This window comes from Chiloscyllium plagiosum, chromosome 2 (assembly GCF_004010195.1).
Source record: "Chiloscyllium plagiosum isolate BGI_BamShark_2017 chromosome 2, ASM401019v2, whole genome shotgun sequence".
Classification (NCBI taxonomy): domain Eukaryota; kingdom Metazoa; phylum Chordata; class Chondrichthyes; order Orectolobiformes; family Hemiscylliidae; genus Chiloscyllium; species Chiloscyllium plagiosum.
The window spans coordinates 2,179,561-2,206,911 of record NC_057711.1 but is presented as its reverse complement, the minus strand read 5'-3'; the positions used below and the strand labels follow the sequence as shown (position 1 = coordinate 2,206,911).

General features: G+C 41.7%; 1 protein-coding gene across 2 annotated transcripts in view; it reads right to left on the bottom strand.

The window, feature by feature from the left end:
• Positions 1–27,351, bottom strand: part of rictora (RPTOR independent companion of MTOR, complex 2 a) — a 242,633-nt gene that overhangs the window by 39,416 nt on the left and 175,866 nt on the right. For both annotated transcript variants that reach the window (XM_043703086.1, XM_043703095.1), the window contains 9 exons: positions 25,831–25,995; positions 25,218–25,294; positions 20,911–20,989; positions 19,356–19,465; positions 17,274–17,361; positions 16,832–16,924; positions 11,374–11,480; positions 7,691–7,920; positions 5,676–6,720 (listed from right to left, as the gene is read on the bottom strand). In XM_043703086.1, coding sequence (XP_043559021.1) covers positions 5,676–6,720; positions 7,691–7,920; positions 11,374–11,480; positions 16,832–16,924; positions 17,274–17,361; positions 19,356–19,465; positions 20,911–20,989; positions 25,218–25,294; positions 25,831–25,995 — 1,994 coding nt within the window. The remainder of the gene's footprint in view (positions 1–5,675; positions 6,721–7,690; positions 7,921–11,373; positions 11,481–16,831; positions 16,925–17,273; positions 17,362–19,355; positions 19,466–20,910; positions 20,990–25,217; positions 25,295–25,830; positions 25,996–27,351) is intronic.

The window sequence follows — 27,351 nt, the reverse complement described above, 5'->3', positions numbered from 1 at the left end:
CCACTCCCTGAAATGGCACGTCTGCAGAGCAATCAAAAGGGTAGGGGAGAGGGGGGGGGGGGGGGGGGGGGGGGGAGGAGAAGCAGGGTGCGGTGTGTATCTGAGAGAGCATGTGTGCGAGAGAAAGCGAGAAACTTGTAGTGTGACATGAATCTAAGATCCCGGTTGAGGCCATCCTCACGGGAACTAAACTTGGCTATCAGTCTCTGCTCGGCGATTTTGCATTGTTGCGTATCCGTAAGTCCGTTTTGGAGGACCGTCACCTGAAGAGCCAAGGCCAAATGTCCTTGACTGCTGAAGTGTTCCCCGACTTGGAGAGAACATCCCTGTCTGAACATTATTGCACGGTGTCCATTCTTCCATTGTCATAGCGTCTGCTTGGTCTCGCCAATATACCATGCCTCAGGGTATCCTTGCCTGCATGTATGAGATAGACAACATTGACCAAGTCACAAGAGTACCCCACGCATGTGGTTGGTGATGTCCCCACATGTAATGGTAGTATCCATGTCGACACTCTGACAAGTTTGCAGTGGTTGCCATGACAGGATTGTATGGTGTTGTGGTCGATGTTAATCTAAAGGCCGGGCAGTTTGCTGCAGACAATGGTCTGTCATGGCAACATTGCAATGTTGTCATTGCAAACACTGGAAGGTGTATCAAGAGTGTCAACATGGATACTACCATTACAGTTGGGGACATTACCAACCATGCGTGTGGCAGATACTCCTGTGTCTCAGCCATCGTTGTCTATCTCATACGCTGCAGGCAAGGATGCCCCGACGCATGGTACATTGGTGAGACCAAGCAGGCGCTATGACAACGGATGAACGGACAACAATCGTCAGACAGGGATGTTCCCTCCAAGTCAGGGAACACTTCAACAGTCAAGGACATTCAGCCTCGAATCTTCGGGTGACCGTCCTCCAAGGTGGACTTCGGTATACACAACAACACAGAGATGCCGAGCAGAGGCTGATAGCCAAGTTCTGTATGCATGAAGATGGCCTCAACCAAAATCTTGGGTTCACGTTACACTACAGGTGACTACTACACTATACACTCGCACACAAATACACACACAAAACTTCTCTCATACACATGCTCTTTCTCAGGCACACAAAGACACACGAACACACCTCCAACAGGCATATACTCCATCACACTTCCGCACAATCAAGCGCGCGCACACACCCGTCTATGGGGTGAAGCTGCATTTGCAGACACATTCTATTTTGTTCAAAAAGCGCACAATCTGTACGCAATCAGTCCATGGGATATTTTGTCAATTCCTACTTTGGAAACAGAACCAGTCTGACTTAAGATTGGTATACAGACTCACTCTAACCTCCCACCTTTAATGTATTGCCTGAGCTGATATGTCACTTTTTCTTAAAACTTAAGGTTTTATTATCTCAGCAATGTGACTTGCAACCTGCAACCAGAAACCTGCAACCATAATCACATTCTAAGTGATTAAAGACTTAATAGCAATCTAGGTTTGTTCAATACATTGCATCAGTTGGATGACACTTAGACTTTTACTATAAATTCTGTCCTATGATCCTGCCCCACTAGCTACCTGAAGAAGCAGTGCTCCGAAAGCTAGTGCTTCCAAATAAACCTGTTGGACTATAACCGATGAGTCTTTATTTTGTTCACCCCAGAATAACACCGACACCTCTACATCATATATTCCTGAGGGGAAGAGAAATTGTAAAAAAACCGAAAAATCATCCATGGCTTAACAAGAGAGTAAAGGATAACAAAGGCAAAAACGAGGGTGTGTTAGAATGTAAACGTCAGTGGCACTCTGGGGGACTGGGAGAACTTCAAACGTCAGCAAAGGGTTACTAAAAATGAAATTGAAAGAGCGAAGGTAAACTCCGAAAGGAAACGAGGAGAAAACATATGCACAGATACCAAAAGCTTCTCTTAGTATATAGAAAGGAAGAGAATATGAAAGTAAATGTCAGCCCTTTAAAGAATGAAAATGGCGGGGTAATGATGGGAAACGTAGAAATGGCTGAGGCACCAAACCAATATTTTGTCTCTGTTTTGGCAGTGAAAGATAATGATCTCTTCCCAAAAAGTACAGTTACTACAGATGAACGTGAAGTTATTAGAACTAAGGATAAGGTATTAAGTAAACTGATGGGATTAAAGGCTGATAAGTCCCCAGGACCTGATGGTCTGCAGCGGAGTGTATTACAAAAGGAGACAGCAGAGACAGTGGATGAATTAGTTCTGAATTTTTCAAAATTCCCTAGATTCTCAAAGTGCCACTGGATTGGAAACGCTAACGCTAACCCTTATTTAAAAAAACCCCAAAAAGTGGGAAACTATAAATCTGTTAGTGTGACCTCTATAGTGGGGGGATGTTGCTGGAGGCAATTGTAAAGGAAGAGATAACTGAACAATTGGTAAAACAAAGCTCAATTCACCAGTGTCCACATGGTTTCACGAAGGCTAAGTTGTGCTTAATAAACTTGGAGTTCTTTCAGGTTGTAACCAGGAAGATAAATAATGGGGATCTAGTGGATATGGTATATCTAGATTTCCAGAAGGCACCTGACCATGTGCCGCATGAAAGACTATCCTGGAAGGTTAGGGGTTAAGGGTAGAGTATTGGCTTGGATAGAGGATTGGCAGTTTGATAAAAAAGCAGAGTTAAATGGTTCTTTCTCTGGATGGCAAATTGTAACTAGTGGGATGCGCAGGATTTAGTTCTCAGACCTTAACTACTTATAATCTATATAAATGCTCTGCAAGCAGGGACAGAATGTAACATAGCAAAATTCACGTATAATATTAAAATAGGGAGGAAAGCAGGCAGTGAAGAGGAGATAAAGAGTTCACAGATGAACATTGCTCTGCTGCCTCACAGCACCAGGAACCTGGGTTCAATTCCACCTTCAGCTGACTGTCTGTATGGAGTTCACACATTCTCCCTGTGTCTGCGTGGGTGTCCTCCTAGAGAGGTGGATTGCCCATATAGTGTCTAGGGATGTGTACATTAGGTGGATTAGCCATGAGAAATGCAAGGTCACAATGATGGGGTGGGTCTGGGTGGAATGTTCTTCAAACGGTCAGTGTGGACTTGGTGAGCCTGCTTCCACACTGTAAGGAATCTATGATATTGATAGGCCAAGGAAATGGGCCGGAATCTGGCAGATGGAGTTTAATGGGGATAAATTCAAGGTTGTTCATTTTGGCCAGAAAAATAAAAGGGCAAATTATTATTTAAATGGGAAGCACATTCAAAATGCATCAATGCAGAGGGATTTAGATCTCCTTATGCATGAATCGTAGAAAGTGGGTACGCGGTGCAGCTAATAATAAAGCAAATAGAATCCAGGCATTTATTGCAAGATGACTGGATTATAAATAAGTTTTGTTCACAATTATATGAGACCACATCAGGATAACGTGTCCAATTTTGATCTCCATATTGGAGTAAGTTAAAAATCACACAACACCAGGTTAAAGTCCAACATGTTTATTTGGAAGAACAAGCTTTTAGAGTGCTCTTCCTTGGTCAGGTAGCTAGCTTCATCAGGTCCAAATAAACCTGTCCATCCCAGTCTGACACGGACACCTCCATGTTCTTTGAGGAAGGATATATTAGCACTGGAGGTAGTTCACAAGGTTAATTCCAGGGATGAAAGCACAAAGAGCTGTTGAATAGCTTGGGTTTGTACTCATTCGATTTCAGACGAATGAGGGGACATCTGATTGAGGTATATGAAATGCTAAAAAGGATTGATAAGGTGGATGTGGGACAGTTTCAAACAGAGGGAATAGACAGAGTGAGAGGAGATAGTTTCTCCTCATCTCAGTTTTGATCCTACTTCTCTCAAAGGGTTGTAAATCTGTGGAACACTCTGCCAGATACAGTGGAGGCATAATCAATCAATCAACAGATTCAAGAGAGTTTTTGATGAAAAGCGAGATAAAGGGCTATGGGGAGCAGGCAGGAGAGTGGAGTTGAGACCAGGATAAGATCAGCCATGATCATGTTCAATGGTGGAGCGGTCTCGAAAGGCTGAAATGCCTATTACCACTCCAAATTCCTATGGAAACTTCAGTTTCATTGTTAAAGCTGAACCTGCAGCACCTGAAAGAACCACACTATTAAAACCAAAACAAAACTGATCTATCAACACATATTTTAGCCTGAGATCTTTCTTGTCCAGTACGTCAGCCAGGATCATAACATGAACCAATGACTCCCTATGTGATTTGGTATCATACGTTTTGCTTTAAGATTCCTAGGAAGTGAAGTTTTAATGATATTAAAGGTACTATACAAGTTGCTGCAGTCACAACATAGAAAATAGGAATACAAAGAGGCCATTCGGGCTTGAAGCTGCTCTGTCATTCATCACGACCATGGCTGATCATCCAACTCCCCATAAACTCTGACCCCATTCGCCCCAAGTGCTATATCTAGCTGCCTCTTGAATATGTTCAATGTTTTGGCATCAAATACTTCCTGTGGTAATAAATTCCACAGGCTCACCACTCTTTGGGTGAAGAAACATCTTATCTCCTTCCTAAGTGGCCTACCCAGAATCCTCAGACTGTGACCCCTGGTTCAGGACACACCCACCATTGGGAACATCCTCCTTGCATCTACCCTGTATAGTCCTGTTAGAATTTTATAAGTCTCTGAGACTCCCCCCTCATTTGTCTGAACCCCAGCGAAAACAATCCTAACCTAGTCAATCTCTCCTCTTACATCAGTCCCGCCATCCCTGGAATCAGCTTGGGAAACCTTCGCTGCAGTCCCTCGAGAGCAAGAGCATCCTTCTTCAGGAAAGGAGACCAGAACTGCACACAATATTCTAAGTGTGGCCTCACCAAGGCCCTGTATAACAGCAACAACACATCCCTGCTCCTGTACTCGAAACCTCTCGCAATCAAGGCCAACATTTCATTTGCCTTCTTTACCGCCTGCTGCACCTTCAGCGACTGGTACACAAGGACACCCAGGTCCCACTGCACACTGCCCTCTCCCAATTTACAGCCATTCGGGTAGTAGTCTGCTTTGTTTTTGCTTCCAAAGTGAATAATCTCACATTTATCCAAACTATACTGCATCTGTCATTGATGTGCCCACTCACCCAGCCTGTCCAGATCATGCTGAAGGATCTCTGCATCCTCGTCACAGTTCACCCTCCCACCCAACTTGGTATCATCTGCAAACTTTGAGATGTTACATTTTGCTCCTTCATCCAAATCATTAATCCATATAGTGAATAGCTGGGGTTCCAGCACGGATCCCTGTGGTACCCCACTAGTTATCAGTTGAAAAAGTCCCATTAATTCCGACACTTTATTCCCTCTCTGCCAACCAGTTTTCCATCCATCTCAATACACTACCACCAAACCTAAGCATTTTAATCTTGCACAATACTCTCTGATGTGAAACTTGGTCAAACGCTTTCAGAAAAAGTCCAAAGATACCTTATTGACTGGCTTCCCCTTGTCAACTCTATTAATTAGATCTTCACAGAATTCCAACAGATTTTCCAACCTTTTCAGATATCCCAGAATTGTCAATTAGGGCTAGGCGTGTCATTGAAAGATAATGTTCTTGTGCACTGCTTAGAGATCCTCCTTTCTGAACATATGGTATTATTCAATATATAACAAAAGGATAGTTTATTTACCTTCTTGGTGTCAACCGTGAATCCAGGCTGCCAGTCTTCATGGTAATTGTGTCTGTAAACAGCACATCTTTTGCTGGAGATGCCAGGGCTTCAGAGTGTGACAGTGATGAATGCATCCTCTGCTGCTGTAGTCTTTTCAGTGTGGCATACCCAAATGCATCACGAGGGCTTGTATAACTAAAGTTGTAGTCGGTCAGGCTTTTTATGGTAGTAACTGAAGGTGCTTTCAGTGATTGCGCCCTTCGGGGGAGCGTGTGAGATGACCCCAGAGGGACCAGTGACACAGAGTTGGACTTGGACAGAGGTAGGTGATTTGACTGGGGAGTAAGGGAGACATTGGTCTTCACTGTCCGTGCACTGACGATTGTATTCAGGCTGCCACAGTCTGTGTCAGCATTGGCAGGGTCCAGACGGACTGTTTCACCAGATGGACTTGAACTGACAGAACTCATAGAGCTAATGCCACTCGTCGTTGTATCAGTGTTAAAGCTCTGGCTGCGGCTTTTGAACTGTGTGCCAGTCGTGCTGTCACCCATAGACCGATCCTTTATGATCTGTTCCTGGTGATTATCTCCCAACATAGTTTTTGGGCGCTTTAGTTCAGACTCCGAGATGCTCTGAGAGCTTCCTCTGTTGCCATGATCCCTACTCCCAACAAAGGAGGTCTCCAAACTCAATGTGTGGCTCTTGTGCAATCGGTTACCATTGAAGATGCTGGTAAACACCTCAGTGTGCAAATACTCAGTGCTGTTGGCTGGTTCAGTGACAGCACGAATGCGTCGCTGAACCTGCTTCGCATCTGCTGCTGCCTTGCTGGACTTGGAATCGCTGCCACTGCGCAGTTTCTTGCTAGGTAGTGAAGTCAGATTATTGAAGAAGCGCCGAGTAACAAATCTAGAAGAGCTGAGGATGCTCAAGGGGCTTCGTTCCTTCTCTTTAGCTGATTTGGGCTTTTCCAAAGACTGATCACCCTCCTCTGTGATATCTAGGAAAAAAGTGCTGGTTGTGCTGCTGCCATAGCGATCATCTTCCATAATAAACATGCCTGTAACACAAAGAAGCCCACAGCACATCCATTAACATATACATGCGATGTAAGAAGTTCTATGGAATCTTGCCCAATTGAGATTATTAAAGCTGAAACAGGACAAATTGCAACTGATTGTTGCAGCCACCTCAAGACAGAGCGTTTAACATTTCGGAACTTGGCTTCAATCTACCTCTGGACAGGCAAAATCGACTACCCAATTGAACTTGAGCCTAAAAATCTACAGAGTAACTCACATTATAAAATAGAGACATCACTTGGCAATTTCATACTAATCATCAGAAATAGAGCTGGCTCCTGTAGCCAAAGAGATCAGAAGATGCTAAGGGGAAGCAGCATTTTTTAATCTTCCGTGGGATGTGGCTGTGCTGGCATTTGTTGTCGTCCTGAAATGGCCCTTGAACTGAATGGTTTGCTCAATCATTTCAGAGAAAACAGTGAAGAGCGGGCCACTTCGCTAAGAGTCGCATGTAGGTCAGAGAGATGAGGGTACCACATTTTCTTCCTTACTGGACATTAGTGGACTGGATGGGTTTTTACAAATATTCACAATAGTTTCATGGTCACTATCACCGAGGCTAGACCTCATAACCTACCAACTCAATGCCATTGCAAATGGTAGAGAGGGGCAGTGCTTTCTGCAGTAAGTTCTGACAGAGGTAGATTGAAGAGGTAAAAACAATGACTGCAGATGCTGGAAACCAGATTCTGGATCAGTGGTGCTGGAAGGGAGAGAGACTCCCTGAGATTCTTGTAGAGAGAGGAGGAAAACTTCTTCAAGGCAGGCATCCTTGCAAGAGGATTCGCAGTAGGGTTAAAATCAACGAGGTAAAAACAATGACTGCAGATGCTGGAAACCAGATTCTGGATCAGTGGTGTATTAGATGGATGGAAATCCATGCTGGAGGTAAGATAACTTCATTATGCTGAGAGCAGTCAGGCAAGTCCCACTTCATATGATACTCACTCTGAGGCACTGACTCACTCTCGCTGTTATGCCTGGAACTGGTAGATTCAGAATTGAGGCTCAGCGTACTAGGGACTGAGGACAGCTCATTGTACAGCTGCTCCATGTCATCAGGAGCCACAGGCCAGGGCTGCAAGCGGCTGTGCCTGACTGAATCCCAACCATGGTTTTTCAGGATATCACACCCCTGCTTTGTTTTTGCCAAGAGACCCAGTACGTACAGACACGTCCTGTGGGAACAGAAAAAGGAACACAGATCAATGGAAATAAAAGGCACCCTTAAATCCATTTTTGAAGGCACAAATGCAGAGGCTATATGGCCATTTTATTAGGATTTTTACTGGAGAATAAGATTCAGAATGATTATCAGACCTGTCGGTGGAGAAAATAATTCAGAGGGACATTCACTTCTATCCATTACTTCACCGATTGTGGAAGTATGTTTCTAGGATAATTACCAATGATGTGGAGGTGCCGGGGTTGGACTGGGGTGGACAAAGTTAAAAATCACACATCAGGTTAAAGTCCAAAAGGTGTCTCACTCTCATGCACGCAGACACACATACAAGTCTATGGGGTGAATCTGCATTTGTAGATACGTTCTATCTTGTTCAAAAAATGCACAATCTGTAGGCAGTCAGTCTATGTGACATTTTATAAATTCCTACTTTGGAAATAGAATCGGACTGACTTAAGGTTGGGATACAGATAGTCTGTAATCCCACATTTTAAATGCATTGTTTGAACTGAGATGTTACTTTTTTAAAACCTCAAGTCAGCTCAGAAATGTGACTAGAAAGTAGTTCTGGGATTTACATATTAATGATGCAAAACCTGCAACCTGTTCTAAGTGATTAAAGACTTAATAGCTATCAAGATTTGTTCAATACATTGCATCAGCAGTATGACACTTTGATATTTCAGTATAAGTTCTGTGCCCTATGATCCTGCCCCACTAGCCACCTGACAAAGGAGTAGTGCTCAAACTTCCAAAAAAAAAACTACTTCCAAATAAACCTGTTGGACTCTAAGCTGATTGTTGAGATTTTTAACATAACTAGTAATGACATAATTTTCACAAAACCATGCTGACCTCAGCTTACATTTTTCAAACACTTATATTTACTGCAGTACTTATACCAACAACACAAGCTCACTGCCTCTTCCGTGCATCTCTTTTCCGGTGCAGTTATGTAGTGCCCAATGGTTGGGATCAGTATAAACATGTTGCACATTGCTATACGGTAACTGTAACAGCAGCACCATTAACAAATATCAAGTATCAAAGCCTTAAAACACAACGCAGAACTGACAAACGCAGCAGCTTTTCTAACTGAAACATCAGTTACTATGTTTGTATGGTGCTAGTGCCAAGATATCGTGGTGAAAATGCTTGTTACTTTTGGTGTAGGCATACCTGCAGCGCTGTTAGGTAGGGCGTTCCAGGAGACTGAACTAGTTACAGTGAAAGAACAGTGAGATGGAGTGGGACTTAGATAAACTTGTAGGTGGTGCTCCATGCCTTGATGTTGCAGGTTTGGAAGGTGTTACGAAAAAAGCCTTGGTGAGTAACTCAGGTAATCTTGTAGATGCGATACATTGCTGATGCTGGTGATAGAGTAAATGTTGAAAGTAGTGGAGGGGATGCCAACCAAAAACAGGCTGCTTTATTCTGATGGTATCAAACTAAAGTGTTGTTGGAGCTGCACCCATCTAGGAAAGCGGGAGTATTCATCGCAGTCCTGACTTGTGCCTTGTCAATGATGAACAGGCTCTAAGGTGTCAGGAGGTGAATTACTAGCAAGCATTCCTAGCTTCTGACCTGCTGCTGTAACCAAAATGTTTAAACAGTCCTGGAACTTGTGTGGTGCAAATGTGCCACTATCAGTCCAAACGTGAATGTTATCCAGGTCTTACTTATGTGTGCGCAAACAAAAGAGGGATCCTGGTACCTGGAAGTGAGCTGAAAAACTGTAAGCCCTTTGAAGTATTCAGATACTTTATTAAGACAACAAATACTTGGGACTCATCATCAGGGAAAGTTATTTACCTTAAACATTAGCAAAATATCAGAAAGCAATAAGTACAGTCTATATATTCAACAAATACAGCAAACTTCAATAATCTGCAATGAATTCAGATGAGGGAAAGTTGTTACTGAGGCATTCAGGCACTGAGAGAGACTACCTCACTATCATGCTCATTTAGATCCACATAAGAGTGAGGAGCAAGAGTAGGCCATCTAGGCCTTCATGCTTGCTCTGCCATTTAATAAGATCATGGCTGACCTTTTCATGGCCTCAGCTCCACCTCTCACCACAACCCCTAATTCCTTTACTGTTCAAAAAATTATTTATCTTAGCTTGGAAAACATCTACTGAGGATGCCTCAACCACTTCACTAAGTGGGGTATTCCATAGATTCACAACCCACTAGGTGAAGAAGTTCCTTCTCAATTCAGTCCTAAATCTGCTCCCCCTAATTTTGAGGCTATGCCCTCTTGTCCTAGTTTCACTCGCCAGTGAAAACATCCTCTCTACCTCTATCTTACCTATTCCCTTCATAATTTATATACTTTGTTAAGATTCCTCCTCCTTCATTCTTCTAAATTCCAATGAATATAATCCCAGTTTACTCAGTCTCAACTCTGAAATCAACCTAGTGAACCTCCTCTGCTCCCCCTCTAGTGCCAGTACATTCTTTCAAGTAAGGAGACCAAAACTGCAAGTAGTACTCCAGGTGTGGCCTCACCAGCACAGCTGCAACATAACCCCTCTGCCTTTAAACTCAATCCCTTTTACAATGAAGGACAAAATTCCATTTGCCTTCTTAATTATTCGTTGCACCTGTGTCCAACCTTCTGTGACTCATGCACAAGACCCAGAGTCCCTCTACACAGCAGCGTGCTGCAATTTCTTACCATTCAAGTAAAAGTCCTTTTTACTGTTATTCCTACCAAAACAGACACTTCGCATTTATTAACATTGTATTTTATGTGCCAAATCTTTACCCACTTACTTAACTATTTATGTCCCTTTGCAAATTTTCACAGTCCTCTGCACACTTTGCTCTGCCACTTATCTAAATGTTGTCCACAAACTTCTACACACTACATGTCACCACCCCCAGTTCCAAATCATCTCTGTAAATTGCGAATAATTGCAGTACCAACACTGATCCCTGAGGCAGAAAGTGAGGGCTGCAGATGCTGGAGATCAGAGCTGAAAATGTGTTGCTGGAAAAGCGCAACAGGTCAGGCAGCATCCAAGGAACAGGAGAATCCTGTTCCTTGGATGCTGCCTGACCTGCTGCGCTTTTCCAGCAACACATTTTCAGCCCTGATCCAAGGCACACCACTAGTCACTGATATTCAAACAGAGCAGCACTCACTTATCCTCACTCTTTGTTGCTAGTTGGTTAACCACCCTCTACATATGCTAATACATTGCCTGTAACACCATGCATGTTTATTTTGTGCAGCAGCCTTTTGTGCAGCACCTTGTTGAATGCCTTTTGGAAATCTAAATACACCACATCTACTGGGTCCCCGTTGTCCACCATATTCGTAATGTCTTCATAGAATCCCAAACAATTAATTAAGCACGACCGGCCTTTCACAAACCCATGTTGCATCTGCCCAATGGGACAAATGGTTGGCACATTCCATGATATTTACTACTTACCCTCTAACAGAGAGAATTTCACAAGTGTGGGCCAGGGCTATAACATCTGGGATGACGTTCTCCTCCTGAAGCAAATTCAATCCCCAATTTGACGAGCCAATGTTACCCTGAAATGCACATCACATTCAGGTTAGAAGCCTCTTACTAACCAATTTCTTGCATCACTTATGCAGAAAGAAAACAAAAAGCAAGAATCAGAAAGGGAACATGGCAATTGTAAGCACCGGTAAACAGATGGGTTTGGAGCAGGTTTTGAAGATAACGGTAGTGTAGGGCTGTATGTTACACTTCCCTGCTGCTGTTTGACAGCCAGGTCAGGGAATGCTATTGCAGCTTTTTTTGCTTGATCCCAGCTGGTCCCATTCTAAAAAAGATTCTTGGGATGTTACGGTCATTGCCAGGGTCACAATTTTTTGCGCAGCAGTATGTGAAGAGTTAACCATGTTGCTGTGGGTCTGGATTCACATGTAGGTCAGTTCAGATTGAGGTGGCAGACTGCTCTCCCTAAAGGACATCAATGAATCAAATTAATATTTACAACAACTGGCAGTGATTACATGGTTGCGAGGGAGATGGCTTTTTATTTCAGACTTATAATGAATTTGAATTCCCCATCTGCAACAGTGTCACAAGAGCAGAGAACCCATGCCCCTAGAGTATTAGTGTGGTGTTCTGGATTACTAGTTCAGTGACATTAGCACTATGCCACCAACTTGCTGCTATTTCTTCCATGATGGGGGCATTCCAGACAAACTAAGCTGCATGGCAGTTTTTACAAGTTGGGTTTGAGCCTGGTAGGCTCCAAACTTTCTTTGGCAATCACTGCGCCAATCAGAGCCAAGATCTTCCCTCAGGGTCAGAACACTTCCCCTGGCTCTTAAACCCATTCCTCACTCCCTTCACTGGGCTCTGGCACCAATACACCAGACGTATCTTCAGTCTGGCCTCAGTTATCTTTTCACCATGGAAGACTGGCTGCAGCCCTGGTAGCAGACACACAGGTCATTGCTGGAACCACAGATGGGCTGAGAGTTCTTTAAGGTGTCCCATCCTGAGACAATTAGTACCCTACCAAGTGTAAAATGGCTGTGATGCAACTGGGTTTTCCGTACCTGAATTCCAAACGGATGAGTGTGGAAAATGCAGTGCATCAAAAAGTGTATAGAGATATGGTTTCACAGAACTGAGCTGGAATGAATATTAGATTGACAAGAAATTAAGATTTATGAAATAGGAATAGCCACTGGCTTTGCTCTGCCCTTCAATAAACATAATGCTAATCTAATTGTTGTCTCAATTCCAATTGTGTGCTTCCCATTGTTATAACTCTCAACTCCATTACTGACGAAAAATCTGGCTAACTCAGCCTTGAATAAATAGATTCAAATGAGGCAGACTTCACTGCTTTGTGGGCTAGAAAATTCCAAAGATTTATGTCATTTACGTCCAATGATTTCCTCTTCTCATACTGCAGAAAGAATGAGGGTTGATGAAAATCAGGAATTAGAGCAACAGTGTGCGCAGGGGCCGGAATTTACAGTTAAATGTCATCATCATGGCAACATGCAGCAAAACGTATTTGCAGAGCAAAGATCTCATTGTCAACATAGTGGATAGGGTGTTGGAGGGACATAGAAGCACGAGTAGGCCATTCAACACTTTGAGCCAAAACTGCCATTCAGTATGACCACAGCTGATTATCCAACTCCATACTGTATTCCTGTTATCTCCCTATATTCTTTTCACGTGGCAGAGAATTCCAGTCTCAATAATCTCTGTATGGAGAAATTTCTCCTCATCTCTGCCCAAAAAGGCCTACTCCTTTTACCCTTAGACTGCGACCCCTGGTTCTGGACACTTTGCTCATCAGGAACATCCTTCTTGCATCTACCCTGTCTAATTCTGTTAGAACTATATAGGTTTCTATGAGATCCCCTCTCATTGTTATAAACTCCAGTGACTATAGTCCCAAACAATCCAGTCTCTCCCTATTTGTCAGTCCCACCATCCCAGGAATTAGTCATAGTTGGGTTTCAAGCAGTCATTGCTGGCCACTTAGAAACAGACAGTTTATTCCTACTTTTGGTTTCCTATCAGTCAGTTCTCAATCCGTTTAGCATAGAAACTTTCAAATCCGTGTACTTTAATTTTACATGCTAATCTCTTAAGTGGGACATGGTCAAAAGCCTTCTGAAAGTCCAAGAAAACCATATCTACTTTATCCACTGTGCTCATTATATCTGCTAGAATGTTTTGAGGATGTATCAAGCACAATATGCCCTTCATAAATCCATGCTGATTCTGATCTTGTCACTCTCTTCCAAGTGTTCTGCGATTACATCTTTTATAGTGGACTACAGCATTTTTCCCACTACCAATATCAAGCTAACCAGTCTATAATTCACTGTTTTCTCCGACTCCCTTCTTAAATATTGGGGTTACGTCAGCTACCCTCCATAGAAAACTTTTCCAGAGTCTATAGAAGTTTCAAAGATGACCACCTGCTATCTAGGGCCACTAAGTATTCTGGCCACAGGGATTTATCTGCCTTTAATCCCTTTAGCTTCTCCAACACCTTTTCCCTATTAATTTCTTCCAATTTCTCCTTTCCATTAGGACCTCTGCTCCCTATATTTTGTCTTGCTTGTGAAGACGTAACTAATGTATGCATTGGATTAGCCTGCCATCCCTTGGTTGTCGATTATAAATTACCATATTTCTGACTATAGGGAACGTATATTCACCTTTACTAATCTTTTTCTCGTCATAGCTAGCTCAATAGGTCAAAAATTACACTTAAAATCTTGAAAAGGAAAGAATTTTTTTATTTTGGGAAACTGAGTAATGGAATTAACCTGCCAAGAAAATGAACAAGTCAATGATCTTGTGATTCAGTCGAGTGTGGAAATTTTGTATACAACAGATATAATAATTTTTCATTCTGCATTAGTTTGGCTTCTTGATGAGTGTTCCTAAAAACTTTTATAATGGATTGACCACGCTGCGGAGTGTTACCAAGTTATCTTCTATCCTGCTAGCTATTTTCCCCAAGAAAAGCTAATTGCATTTTTAAGTTTATTATTATTGTAACTGAAGAAAATATCTGGATTAAATAAAATTGTCCACACAGAAACTGTTGCTGTGCAGTGCATACTTTTTAGGTGAGAGGAGTAACATTTTAAAAGGGGCCTGAGGAACAATTTCTCCAGAGGGTGGGATGTGGAATGAACTGCCAGAGGAAGTGGTAGATGCAGGTAAAATTACCACATTTAAAAGACATTTGGATAGGAACTTGAATAGGAAAGATTTAGTGGGATATGAGGCAAGTGGCCAAATGCAGGCAAGTGGCAATAGTTTAGTTTGGGAAACTTGGTTGGCATGAACGAGTTGGACTGAATGGGCTGTTTCTGTGCTGTATGACTCTATATACCTGTAGAAGATTTTATTATCAGTTTGAATGCTTCTTGCAAACTTACTCTCATTCTATTTCCTCCCTCATAATCAGTTTCGTTTTCTCCATTTGCCAGATTATAAATTGTTCCCAATCCTCAGGGACGTCACCTTTTTTGGCCAATTTGTATGCCTCTTCCTTGAATTTGATACTATTTCCCTTGTTAGCTATGGTATGATCACATTTTATTTTTATGTCAGACTGGCATTTTGCAGTTCTTCTACCCACTCTTTAAATATTTGCCATCACCTATCAACTATCATCCCTTTCAAGAATAATCCCAATTTATCATAGGTAGCTCAGGCCTCAGACCATCACAATTTCCCTTACATCACTTCCCCCTCTGACTTCTCCCTCACCTTTATCCACATATTGCTTTCCCAGCTACCTTCCCCCAACCCCAACCCCCTCCCATTTATCTCTCAGCCCCGACCCACAAGCCTCATTCCTGATGAAGGGCTTATGCCCGAAACATCGAATCTCCTGCTCCTTGGGTGCTGCCTGACCGGCCGAGCTTTTCCAGTACCACACTATTATGAATTCACGAGCATAGTCTCAGAGACAACTAGTCCCTCTCCATAACTAAGAATTCTATTCCATAGCAATCACACTTCCCTAAGAGCGCACGCACAAATAGATTGTCAATCATTCCTTTCTTGTTACATAATACAGAATCAAGGATGGCATTTTATCTATTTGTTTCCTCAATACATGATTCATAAAACTAGCATATAAATATTCCAATAATACCTCCTCTATGGTATTGCTACTGACTTGAATCACCCAATCTATATGTAGATTGAAGTTACCCATAATTACAACGGTACCTTTATAACTTGCATTTATAATTTCCTTTTTAGTGCCTTACCCAACATTACTACTACAGTTTGGTATATACACAATTGAAATTATTATTTTTTTGCCAGTGTTTCTAAGCTCAAACTCATACAGATTCTACTTTCTCAGAACTAATATCCTTCCTCACACACACATTAATTTCCTTTTTAAATCAGCCGTGCTACACCACCTCCTTTTCCTTTTTGGCTATCCTTCCTAAAAAGTGAAAGCCCCTGGATATCTGGTTCCCATTCCTGGCCATAGTGCAGCTATGTCTTCCTAATCCCTACGATATCACATCCATTCAAACCTAGTTGGGTGATTAATTCATTCATTTTATTGTGAATGCTAGAGGATTGATCAATATGGAGGGTTTGTATAAATCATAACCCTTTCATTTGCTGCAATAACCAATGATGCACTGCTTAATTTATTCTAACTCCCGCACATTTGCTAATTTTTACTTGGGTTAGGAGCAGTGCAGGAAATACATGGGAACACCACTATCTGCAATTTTCCCTCCAAGTCTTTCACCATCTTGATTTGGAAATATATCATCCTTCCTTGACTATTGCTCAATCCTTCCCTAATGGAATTGTAGGTGTACCTACACCAAAGCGGACTGCAGTGGTTCAAGGAGGCAGCTCACCACTATTTTCTAAAAGGCAATTAAAGGTGGCCAATAAATGCTGACCCAGCCAGCGTTGCTCACATCTGTGCTATCTACATTATGTCACCTCTTATCAAGTGCCCACTAAGATGAAGCCTTTAAAAGGCAAATAGGAGCAAGAAGAGGAATGTGTGGCTGATCTCAAAATACATGTTGCAATTCTCTCGTTACTCTACTTCAGGGGTTAAGTTATTTTTGTCAGCAATATTATATCCCAAGTTGGCTCAGAAGGTTTATTTAGAGAGCCACACAGACCAAAAAGGACCCAGGACTGAACCCATTCTGTCAAGTGTAAGCAGCGATTGCATGTGCGATAGAATTAACTCCAGTACTCAGGATAACCACTAGGCTGTGATGTGCAGTTTCATGTGAGGACACTCGCATATGATCTCTTGTGTGAAAGCATGTAGGGATATTAATGCATTTACTACAGCAGCTAGGAAAAGAAAACAGCTATAAACAAAGGCTAGAAATTGGAAAAGAAAAGAAAACAATTGTACCAAGGCCCAGAGTGCTGCTTTCAGCTGCTTTATGCCATCCCATTTATCCAGTACTGGTGAACGCACAGTGTAGCTCAGGTCTGGAACGATGCTCTGCAAATAAAAACCACCAACATTCTCAAGAGTCACTTCTTAGCCCATCAAACACTTCCAGCACAGAATTAGATACAAAATAAAGCTTCCTCTAAACTGTCCCCATTCTAGGGCAGGATTAGATGCAGAATGGAACTCTTCCCAAATCTCTATATCTGCCTTTGACACACAAACCCTGATTTCATCTGAAATTAGAAAAGAAAACACTGGTATCTCTACATAAAGGGAAAAAAACGTTTTTGTTTCAGACCTCTGCATCTGGTTTTCAAAACTGCAACCTTTAGTCATATAAGTATACTGCATCAGTACTAAATCATTCTGCACTATACACGCGCAATACCTTCCTCACCTGTGCTTCTAGCAAATGACAGCCAGTTTTATGATGAACTAACTGGCCATAAAGATGAATTGGCAAGTAAACATAGGGTCTTTGTAACCTAGAAACAAAAAACAAATAAAGTACATGAATAAAACCATAGCAGTCAAAACTAAATTCCCTTCAGTCAATTTTAGATCTAGGACTGTCAAACATATTTCTAGATTTCTGTCTGGTTTTCAAAGACTGATAACAGAAGAACTTGTCTTTATATGGCTCTCTGTCAAATTTCAAGTTATTGCAGAACTCTTCACATACAACAAATTACTTCCAATGCTGTCACTGCACCACTTAGATGAACTTTTATGCACCACAATGAAATTAATAACCTGTTAAGGCTAATGTAGTAACTATATTCAGCCCCAATTATTTCTACCATAGCTGGTTGTCATTTAATAAGTTGATGACTAAAAATGTTGCTTACATGCAATGGCTGAAGATTGATTCTGCAATAATTACATTTCTTTAATCCTGTTGCAAGCTACCTGATCAGTTAAGTGCAAACATTTATTAGCCTAAATCTACATGCTGACACATATGCTACAAACATTAATTCTGGTCCAAATTTTCAATGTTTGAATTATTGAGTTCTGAAGAAGGGTCACTGAACCTGAAAAGTTAACTCTGTTTTCTCATCACAGATGCTGCCAGACTTGAAGTTTTCTAGCAATTTCTGTTTTTGATTTCCAGTATCTATAATTCTTTGTTTTTTGTTTCCAATATCTATGCTCTTCTGTTGTGAAACAGAGATGGAGTGCTAAGAAACATGTAGGCATTGCACAGATAAATTCTCTTCTTCACTAAATTGTTACTGACCAATTTCACACGATGACACAATTTCACAGGTGGAAACAGAACTCAACTGGATTTCACTGCAGATAATCCAAATACAGAGGAACCTCGATTATCTGAACAAGATGGGTGGGCACGATTTTGTTCGGATAATTGATTATTCGGTTAATTGGATTTGTTATGGGGCTTGGAGTTTTCTGTGAAGTCTGCTCCCCATTCAGGAGACTAGTCCGCAGCACACTGCGCGCAGGCCCCCGCGGCCGCTCCAACCCAACCCTGTCCAACATTGCCCCCCTGTCCACACCCAACCCGGTTTGTTCCTGCCCAAACCCGTCCACCTCCACACACACCCACCCCATCCAACACCGCCCCCATACCTCTTACCAAACGCCGCCCCCCCCCCCACCAACAGTAAGACAGCCTTTGTGGGGTAAGTCTCCAAATAGTGCACGCACACACAAATGCACACAATCTTTTACTGCAACTTTTTGACAGGTTCCATCTCTGCCTCATACAGGACAATGTTGTACAGATTATCTGGGGAAGGGGGTTTAGGGTACACCCTGTGTAGAACTCCAGGGAAAGGGGAAAGTGCGGGGGGACGGGATGTCAGTCATTTGAAGATGGTGCCTGGACTGTATGGGACCGCTCTCAGCAGCATTTCAGTGAGCCAAGTTTGTTTTTAATCATTGTACCTGTAAACAAATTATGCGATCAGTGTCGAAACAGTTCTTTGACATAATGTTTCTATCGGGACCTAGAGATCTCCTTTGGATAATCCAATATTTGGATAATCAAGGCTCCTCTGTAGTCCCAATGTACTAGTAATAATCAAACTTTTACACTGTGAAATTTGACACTGGTGGGACTATCCATAGTTTGTTCAGTGGTGTGCAGGCCATTCTGGGATCATAATCCCCATGTTTGCAATAGATGTTTACATTTTTGTCCCACCATTAAACTGCAGAAACCTCCTCCTTTCCAAATCCTCTCTTCCTTCTACAAAATGTCTTAAATCCAAGCTGAACATTACTCAATCATGACTTCTTGATTTCTCTTCATAAAAACGGTGATGCCAGCAATTTGGACCCTGGTCCTCCAAATACCACTGTCATTTCAAAAAGCGCTACTTTTCAGCTATAAAATTAATGCAAGAAAGTTTCCAACCATTGACAAGGGATTCACACAAATCAACACTGTGACTAGGAATTTAAAAGAATCTTTTATTTATTAAATAGTTAATATCAGTTTTCCTAGTCTCACCTTTGGTTACTGCGTCGAACATAGTTTTCACCATCAGCTGGCTTGCGGTATGTAGTGAGTGCCTCGTTCAATTGTTCTTCAATTAGATCTACATATTTCAAGTTGTATTCCTAAAAGCAAATACAATGTTGGTGCATTGCTCTCTAAACTATTGATCCTCTAAATATTTAGACCTAAACACGCACTGGGAATTTTATAGAGCACTGCATTAAAACACAGTGGGACATAGGATTAATTTTAACATTTAATAATATTTGCTCAGTTTTCAATTAGTTGTTCTGGACATTTGCAGTCAAACAAACTTGCCAACTAAGCTCAGGATTGTAAAAGCAGTGTCTTGTTGAAATTCAGAATTTTCATATAAACTTTATTAGCTGCTTGGATCCATGCATTACCCAGCTGATGAACAGCTTTTGTTGTAAGGAGATACAACAAATAGCTAACATTGTGGAGAATGTCAATTTCTTTGGAGTTTAATGCATCAGAATGATCACACTCAAATGTAAGGTTCCTAAAAGAGTTTGAGGACTATCTAGAATGGAGGATCATAGTCCTAGTATAAGAGGTGAGATATTTACGGCTGAGATGAGATTTATCTTCCTTATCCAAAGACGATGGACAGTCAGTAATTGAACAGAGACTTACTGGAGAGTAATTTAAACTCAAAATTTTAGGACAGTTTGCTGTTAAATTGGTGGCGGGTATGGCTTACCAAAGAAAAAAGGAAAAGGGCAAACCATATACAAAGGAGTCTGAATAAGGCAAACTGACGAAAGAAAAGAGATGAAAGAAATCTACAAGATCTTGAGTTGCATTGGCAGGCAAATTTAGTGCAGATTCCAGACGATGATATCACATTAACACAAGATCAGAAGACTCTTTTGCATGCTGCAACTGTCGGGTCCCAGGGGCAACTGACCCAGCAACCTGCGTACATGGGGTAGAATACCAGGTAGGCATCCACCTGAACAACCCACACGTTGCTCTTTTGCTTCCCTTATGGACCAACTATTATTAGCCAAGAATGACTTAGTCCAAAGTGAATCTTTGCAGAGAGAAATCCATTCCCGCTTTCTAACCCCACCCCAAATTCTAGGGGTGGGTGTTTTTTGGACTATTTAGAAGAATATTCATCTATATTTGTGTGTTAACTATTGCTGCACCTTTGTGGGATAGTTTTGCATGATTTGTAAAGGTGTTTTTTGAATTTTGACTGAAAGTGGGAGAAGATGATGCTTTTAAATCAAGAAAACAGTACAAGGAGATGCATGTTGTTTTAAAAACAAGTTACTGGAACAGGCAATGAGGGAGCATTCCAGACAGACTGGAACCGTTTGCATGTTCAGCACAGATTTGCCTTCAGACATTCATTTGTAGATGGTAAACACTGTTGACACTGTGTGCCAGTAGTGGAAAGGACGAACGTTGAAGGTGTTAAGTGTGTGCCAATCAAGCCGGTTGCTTTTGTCCTAGACAGTATTGAACTTCAAGTGCAGCAGTTTTATTAAAAAACTTCCAATTTAAATTTTGATCATTGTTTTAACATCACACTTACCTTTTGCCATTTCTCCAACTGTTTGGTAACATAACCTCTTTCATGCAGGTAATGGAACCCCTTTGGAATGGACAAAAAGCTGAAACGAACAATAGAATTTCCATCAGGAACCCAGTCAGCAACTTGGCAAAACACCAGGATTGGTACAGTAAGAGAATTAAAAGCTACGTCTACTTAGAAACACCACTGGGCCTTTGTTTTCATTCTAAATGTACAGCAATTTTCACACAAATCCGTGCAGACTCGTGCATGGTCAAAAACTGTTAACACCAATGCAATATTAACACTTGTATCATGTAGCTGCTTTGTCCTTTCATGTTAATGAATGTGAACTTCTTGAAGAGTCCTGTGCATGCAGTGATTTCATGAATGGAATGGAACAAAGCAGAAATTAGTACTCTGAAGAAATGCATTACGGAAATAAGGAGACATTTCTTCAGCCAGAGAGTAGTGGGCCTGTGGAATTCATTGCCACGGAGTGCAGTGGAGGTCGTGACATTAAATGTCTTTAAGATAGAGATTAATAAATTCTTGATCTCTCAAGGAATTAAGGGCTATGGGGAGAGTGTGGGTAAGTGAAGTTGAAATATCCATCAGCCATGATTAAATGGTACAGTGGACTCGATGGGCTGAATGGCCTTACTTCCACTATGTCTTATGATCTTAGGTTCTAGAACAAGAAAGCAATTTTAAAGCTGAGCTAGAATTGAGAAAGAACTGCATTTCCATGTTTTTGTGACCTTTAAAATTCTGTGATTACTCCAGCCTTGAGATTGAGAAGCGTGTTAGAAATAACACCCCACACAACTCAGTATCAAGAAGCTGAACAGATGCAGACTTTTCACCCTGGCGTGCTGGAGGCTGAGGGATGACCTTATAAAGGTTTTTATCCATGAAAGGCACAGATATGGTGAGTAGCCAAGGTCTTTTTCCCCAACAAGGTAGGGGAGTCCAAAACTAGAGGGCACAGGTTTATGGCGAGAAGGACATGATGTTAAAAGGACCCGTGGGGAAACTTTTTCCACACAGGTGGTGGTTTTTAATGTGGAGTGAATTGCCAGAGGAAGTGGTAGATGCGGATACAGTTACAATATTTAAAGGGCTTTTGGATAGGTACATGAATAGGAAAGGTTGAGGGGGTCATGGGCAAAACACATGCAAGTGGACTAGTTTAGTTTGGGAAACATGTTTGGTGTGGACGAGTTGGACCAAAGGATCTGCTATTGTGCTGTACGACTCTATAATAGATGTGTACCAGGTTACCATCATCATGAGTGGAACAGCATCCAGCATGCTTGGAGTTTCTGATGTTAGGCTAGAACCATTAGGCCACATGTGAGTCTTACATGAGGTATCACCACATCAAACTGACCAGGTAGATTTGGCCTCTGCTATTCCATTCACTGCTGGGACATTTCACAGCTTTTAATCCATGTTAAAACAAGGTCAAAGTCAAGGTTGGAACTTTGACCCTAGCTCCTTCTTGGTTTTTGTAATATTCCATTCTTCATTTCTCAATCTGTAAAACCATGAATTCAGCAGCTGACAAGTATCACATGAACATTTCCAACGAGGGAAGGGAAGAAGCAAATTCTCTATTTGCTTCTTTCATCCTCTAATGGAGGAACTAACCAGTGAAACCAAGGGTCCACGCAAGTGTAAAGAATAGCCAAGGTCTTTTCTCCAGGGTAGGGGAGTCCAAAGCTAAAGGGCATACTTTGAGTCGCGAGGCGAAAGATTTATAAAGGGATCTGAGGGACAATTTCTTCCACACAGAGGGTGGTCTGTATAAGGAACCAGCAGCCAGAGGAAGTGGCAGAGGCGTCACAAAGCTGGCCCCTTTTTTTTCTAAAAGCTGTTCCTTTGTTTTTTTCAGAGGGGTTGTAAACCAGCTCCTGTTTCCGATTAGACTGGTTTGTTACAGAGATTAAAGGGTATTGAGAGGCCATTTTGTTTACAGTATATGTAAACAGATGAGACATCAGGCCAAAGTGTCATGTTTTAGAAGTGACCTGTATAATGAAAGGGGAGTGGTCAGCTCTTGAGCTGAGCAGTTTAGTCCAGAACTAGCTAGCAGTTCAGCTGTGTGGAAACAGGATCTCGCTCTCTCTCCTTTGCCCTTCTAACTTCAAGCAATTGTTCCATTTTTACTTTTTTTTAAAAAGGGGGTTTTGCTTATTGGGACTGTTGTGTATATTCGGAACAGCATAATTAAGTCTAGTTTGGATAGACTGAGTTCTGTCGGGGTTCTTTATTCTATTCTTTATGTTTCATTCTGTAATTTTGTGAATAAACTTTTGTCTATTTTAAAACCTGGTAGTCAACCTCGCTAACTTACTCTGGGTAATTTTCACTATACAATTACTGAAACAAATTGCAAAGTTATGATCTGGGCTGCCTGCTTAAGGAGGTTTTGAATGGTCTGGTCTAGTCCATAACATAGGCAGGTACAATTACAACACTTAAAAGACATTTGGACAGGTGGTTTGATAGGAAAGATTTAGAGGAATATGAGCCAAATGCAGGAAAATGGGACTACTTCAGCTTAGGAAAGCTGATCAGCATGGATGATTTGGGCCAAAGGGCCTGTTTCTGTACAGTAGGACTCTGACATAAGCACAGAAAGCTTGGATTAGTGGGAAAGGACAGGAAGAAATGTAAAAGTAGGGGAGAGAGACAGGATCAGTTGGCAATTAAGAAGGCAATGTAACGTTAACATTCATCTCAAGAGGGCAAGAATACAGGGCAGAAATGTTCTACAGTCTGTTTAAGGCTTTGGTTAGACTGCAATTGGAAAATTGTGGACAGCTTTAGATCCTCAATCTAAGGAAGATGCACTGGCATTGGAGGGGGATCTAGAGGAGGGTTACAAGAATGATCTCAGGGATGAAGCATCTGTCATATGAGGAACGGTTGAGGATGCTGGGTCTGCAATCGGAGTTTAGAAAGATGAGGGAGAAGATCTAACTGAAACTTACAGAATACGGAGATGCCTGGATACATTGGACGTGGAGAAGATCTTTCCAATAGATTAGAACCTGAGGGCACAAGCTGCGAGTAAAAGGGATGACCCTTTAGAACTGAGATGAGGAGAACTGCATCAGCCCAAGGATGCTGAATGTGTGGAACTCATTGCTGCAGAAGGCTGTGGAGGCCGAATCACTGAGTATATTTGAGACAGAGAGAGATAGGTTCTTAGTTAGTAAGGGGTTCAAGGGTTACAGGGAGAATGGTGTTGAGAAACATTCAGGCATGATTGAATGGTGAAACCGATGTGAAGGGCTAAATGGCCTAGTTCTACTCCTAAACTGTACGATCTAAAATAACTATGGATGAATGGAGGGCAACTGGAGAAATTGAATAGTGTAATTGATTAATTTAAAGAGCTGTTATAAGTCTGATGGGTGGAGTATGCTGAAAATCAAGCCCCATTGCTACATGAGCCATAATGATGGTATAAATTTTCAATTTAATTTCAAAAACTGTGCAATTTGTTTCTCTTCATTATTCCTAACTGGAACAAGACACTTTCACCATGGTTTTCAACAAACCAAACACATATTTGTTAAGAACAAAGTGATTCTTTAAACAAGTGGGAAAATGCTACCATGCAGACTTGAACTATATCCCAGCAATTCTAGACACATTCATTATGACAAGACAGCTCTACAGAGACATAATGGGCTTGAAAAAATGCCAAAAAAGCTTGCGTGTTAAAATGAAAAGAGATGGGTTGCTCTACAACGATTATATCTAAGTGCACACTGAAAATGCAACTTTCATTCAGAGGGTGGCACTTCAGCACAGTTGCAAAGCTTTTTTTCCAAATCTGCTTGTTAAAAAATTCAGCCAGAAAACCATCTTCTATGCCTTCTTAGATGCTTTTCTGGACACTTACCACAATCCGCTAGTGGTTAAGACAGTGGGTAAACCCTTTGTTTTCTTTAACTTTTCATTTCTAAGATATCACACAGTAAATCCCTCTAACCCAGGAATGAAGGAACAATTCCATATTCTAGCTTCTCAAAAGTCTATAAATATGTAGTTCTGCAGAAGTGTCACTGGACCCAAAACATTAACTCTGCTTTCTTTCCACAGATGCAACCAGACCTGTTGCATTTTTCTAGCAATTTCTGTTTTTGTTTCTGTAAATATGTAAGTTTTTCCAGCGGATAGGAGCAAGCTGATTATTTTGTTTTTATTCATTGTGCAGGTCAGGCAGGCCACCATTTTAGTGCCTTGCTGAAATTTCAGGTTGCAAGCTGTGGGCATGGATGAGATCCAAATGACTGGAGAATAATACTCACCGAAGTAGCAGCAGCAAGCCTTTGTCTCCAAGGTGGGCTAATGCTGGTTTCATCTGGATCAGTGCATGCAGATTAGCCTGGAAGATTAGAAATGCATCAAAACAGCACTAAGAACAGACCATTTCAAATAAAAATTATTCATGGCTAGCATTTATTTCCCAGCTTTGTATTACAGACTGGCTGGAGATGAGACTCCTGTCCAAAGAACAGACAAGCTCTTGGGTTTCAGGGTTTGAACGTGGAAATTAGTTTGAAGTCCTAACCAAATGCTGTATGAGTGATGAGATGTAAAAGATAGAGAGATTTGCACTGATTTTGTTAGAAAACCTTAGCCAGGATGGAGGTTTAAGGCACAAATCCATGAAGGTCTTGCAACTATAGGAAGAATCTTATCCGCAAAGGACTGCATAATTCATCAGATCTGTCAATGGGGAGAAAGAAAACTGCAACTGGGGCTGACGTGAGAATACATGGAACCATGAGTTGTGATTCTCCAAATAACCAGATGCATGTGTAATCAATTCATTTCCCCAAAACTGGTGAGCAAAACAGAAATAAAATAACAGATCTGAGCCTTGACTGATTTAAACATTTATTCCACACAGAGCCTCACCTTGTCCTCACAAGCTTCATCCAGGATATCGAGCGCTTCTGAAGAGATGGCTTTATTTTTATCATGCAGCTGCGTCACGAGTAATTCTATGCCCCAGTTGCTGAAGAACTCCACATTGGCCCGTAGTAAAACCCGCAAATGTTTTGTTGCATACAGTCTGCAGTTCTACAAAAAAACAGTCAACAGATTACACTGTGGTAATCAACAGGAGGGAGGTCTCTTTGATCTAATCTAGTCAACTCCGCACAGAACAAATCGAAACCAAGACAGTTGAGACCTGCTGACTGCATTGCAAAAGTGGTATTCTAGGAGAGCAGATATTTCAGGTCTACACCAGAGCCTAGAATAAAAGATACATTCATGTTTTACAACTCACTTCATGATTCATTGCCCATTCCTAGCTTTTTGGACACGGTGGAGTGAGTGACCTTCTTAAAACACTGAAGACATTGCAAGGTTTGTGAAGGTTTGTAGCTCAGGTTGAGGTTTAGCGTGTAGGTTTGATATCCAGACATTTCATTACCTGGCGAGGTAACATCATCAGTGGCGATCTGCAAGTGAAGTGAAGCTGTTGTCTCCTGCTTTCTATTTATATGTTTGTCCTGGATGAGGTTCCTGGGGTTTGTGGTGATGTCATTTCCTGTTCGTTTTCTGAGGGGTTGATAGATGGTATCTAGATCTGTGTGTTTGTTTATGGCATTGTGGTTGGAGTGCCAGGTCTCTAGGAATTCTCTGGCATGTCTTTGCTTAGCCTGTCTCAGGATAGATGTGTTGTCCCAGTCAAAATGGTGTTTTTTTCATCTGTGTGTCGGGCTACGAGGGAGAGAGCCACCAGGATACACGAACACCAGCTAGCCACAAAAAGACATGACCCTCTCCCCCTTGTAGCCCGACACACGAATGAAAAAAAAACACCATTTCGACTGGGACAACACATCTATCCTGGGACAGGCTAAGCAAAGACATGCCAGAGAAATCCTAGAGGCCTGGCACTCCAACCACAATGCCATAAACAAACACATAGGTCTAGATACCATCTATCAACCCCTCAGAAAACGAACAGGAAATGACATCACCACAAACCCCAGGAAACCCATCCAGGACAAACATATAAATAGAAAGCAGGAGACAACAGCTTCGCTTCACTTGGAGGTCGCCACTGATGATGTTACCTCGCCAGGTAATGAAACGTCTGGATATCAAACCTACAGCTCAGCGAGCAAACCTACACCCTAAACTGAAGACATTGATAAAACTACTGGTTATCTTGCCCACTTCAGAAGGAAATTTCAAGTTACCCACATTCATATGGGACTGAAGTTGCATTAAACTTTACCCAGATAAGGTTGAGACTTCTGCCTTATTTACTATGGCAGTGAATCTTTCTGCAACCCACTTCATAGAATGATCTAGCCTTTCAAGGACCCTCCCATCAGAGTTCAATGATTAGAAGGAGGGATGTCAAAAGGCATCCATCCTTACAGGTATTGCACAGGATGTTCAGAAGATGACACCGAACTA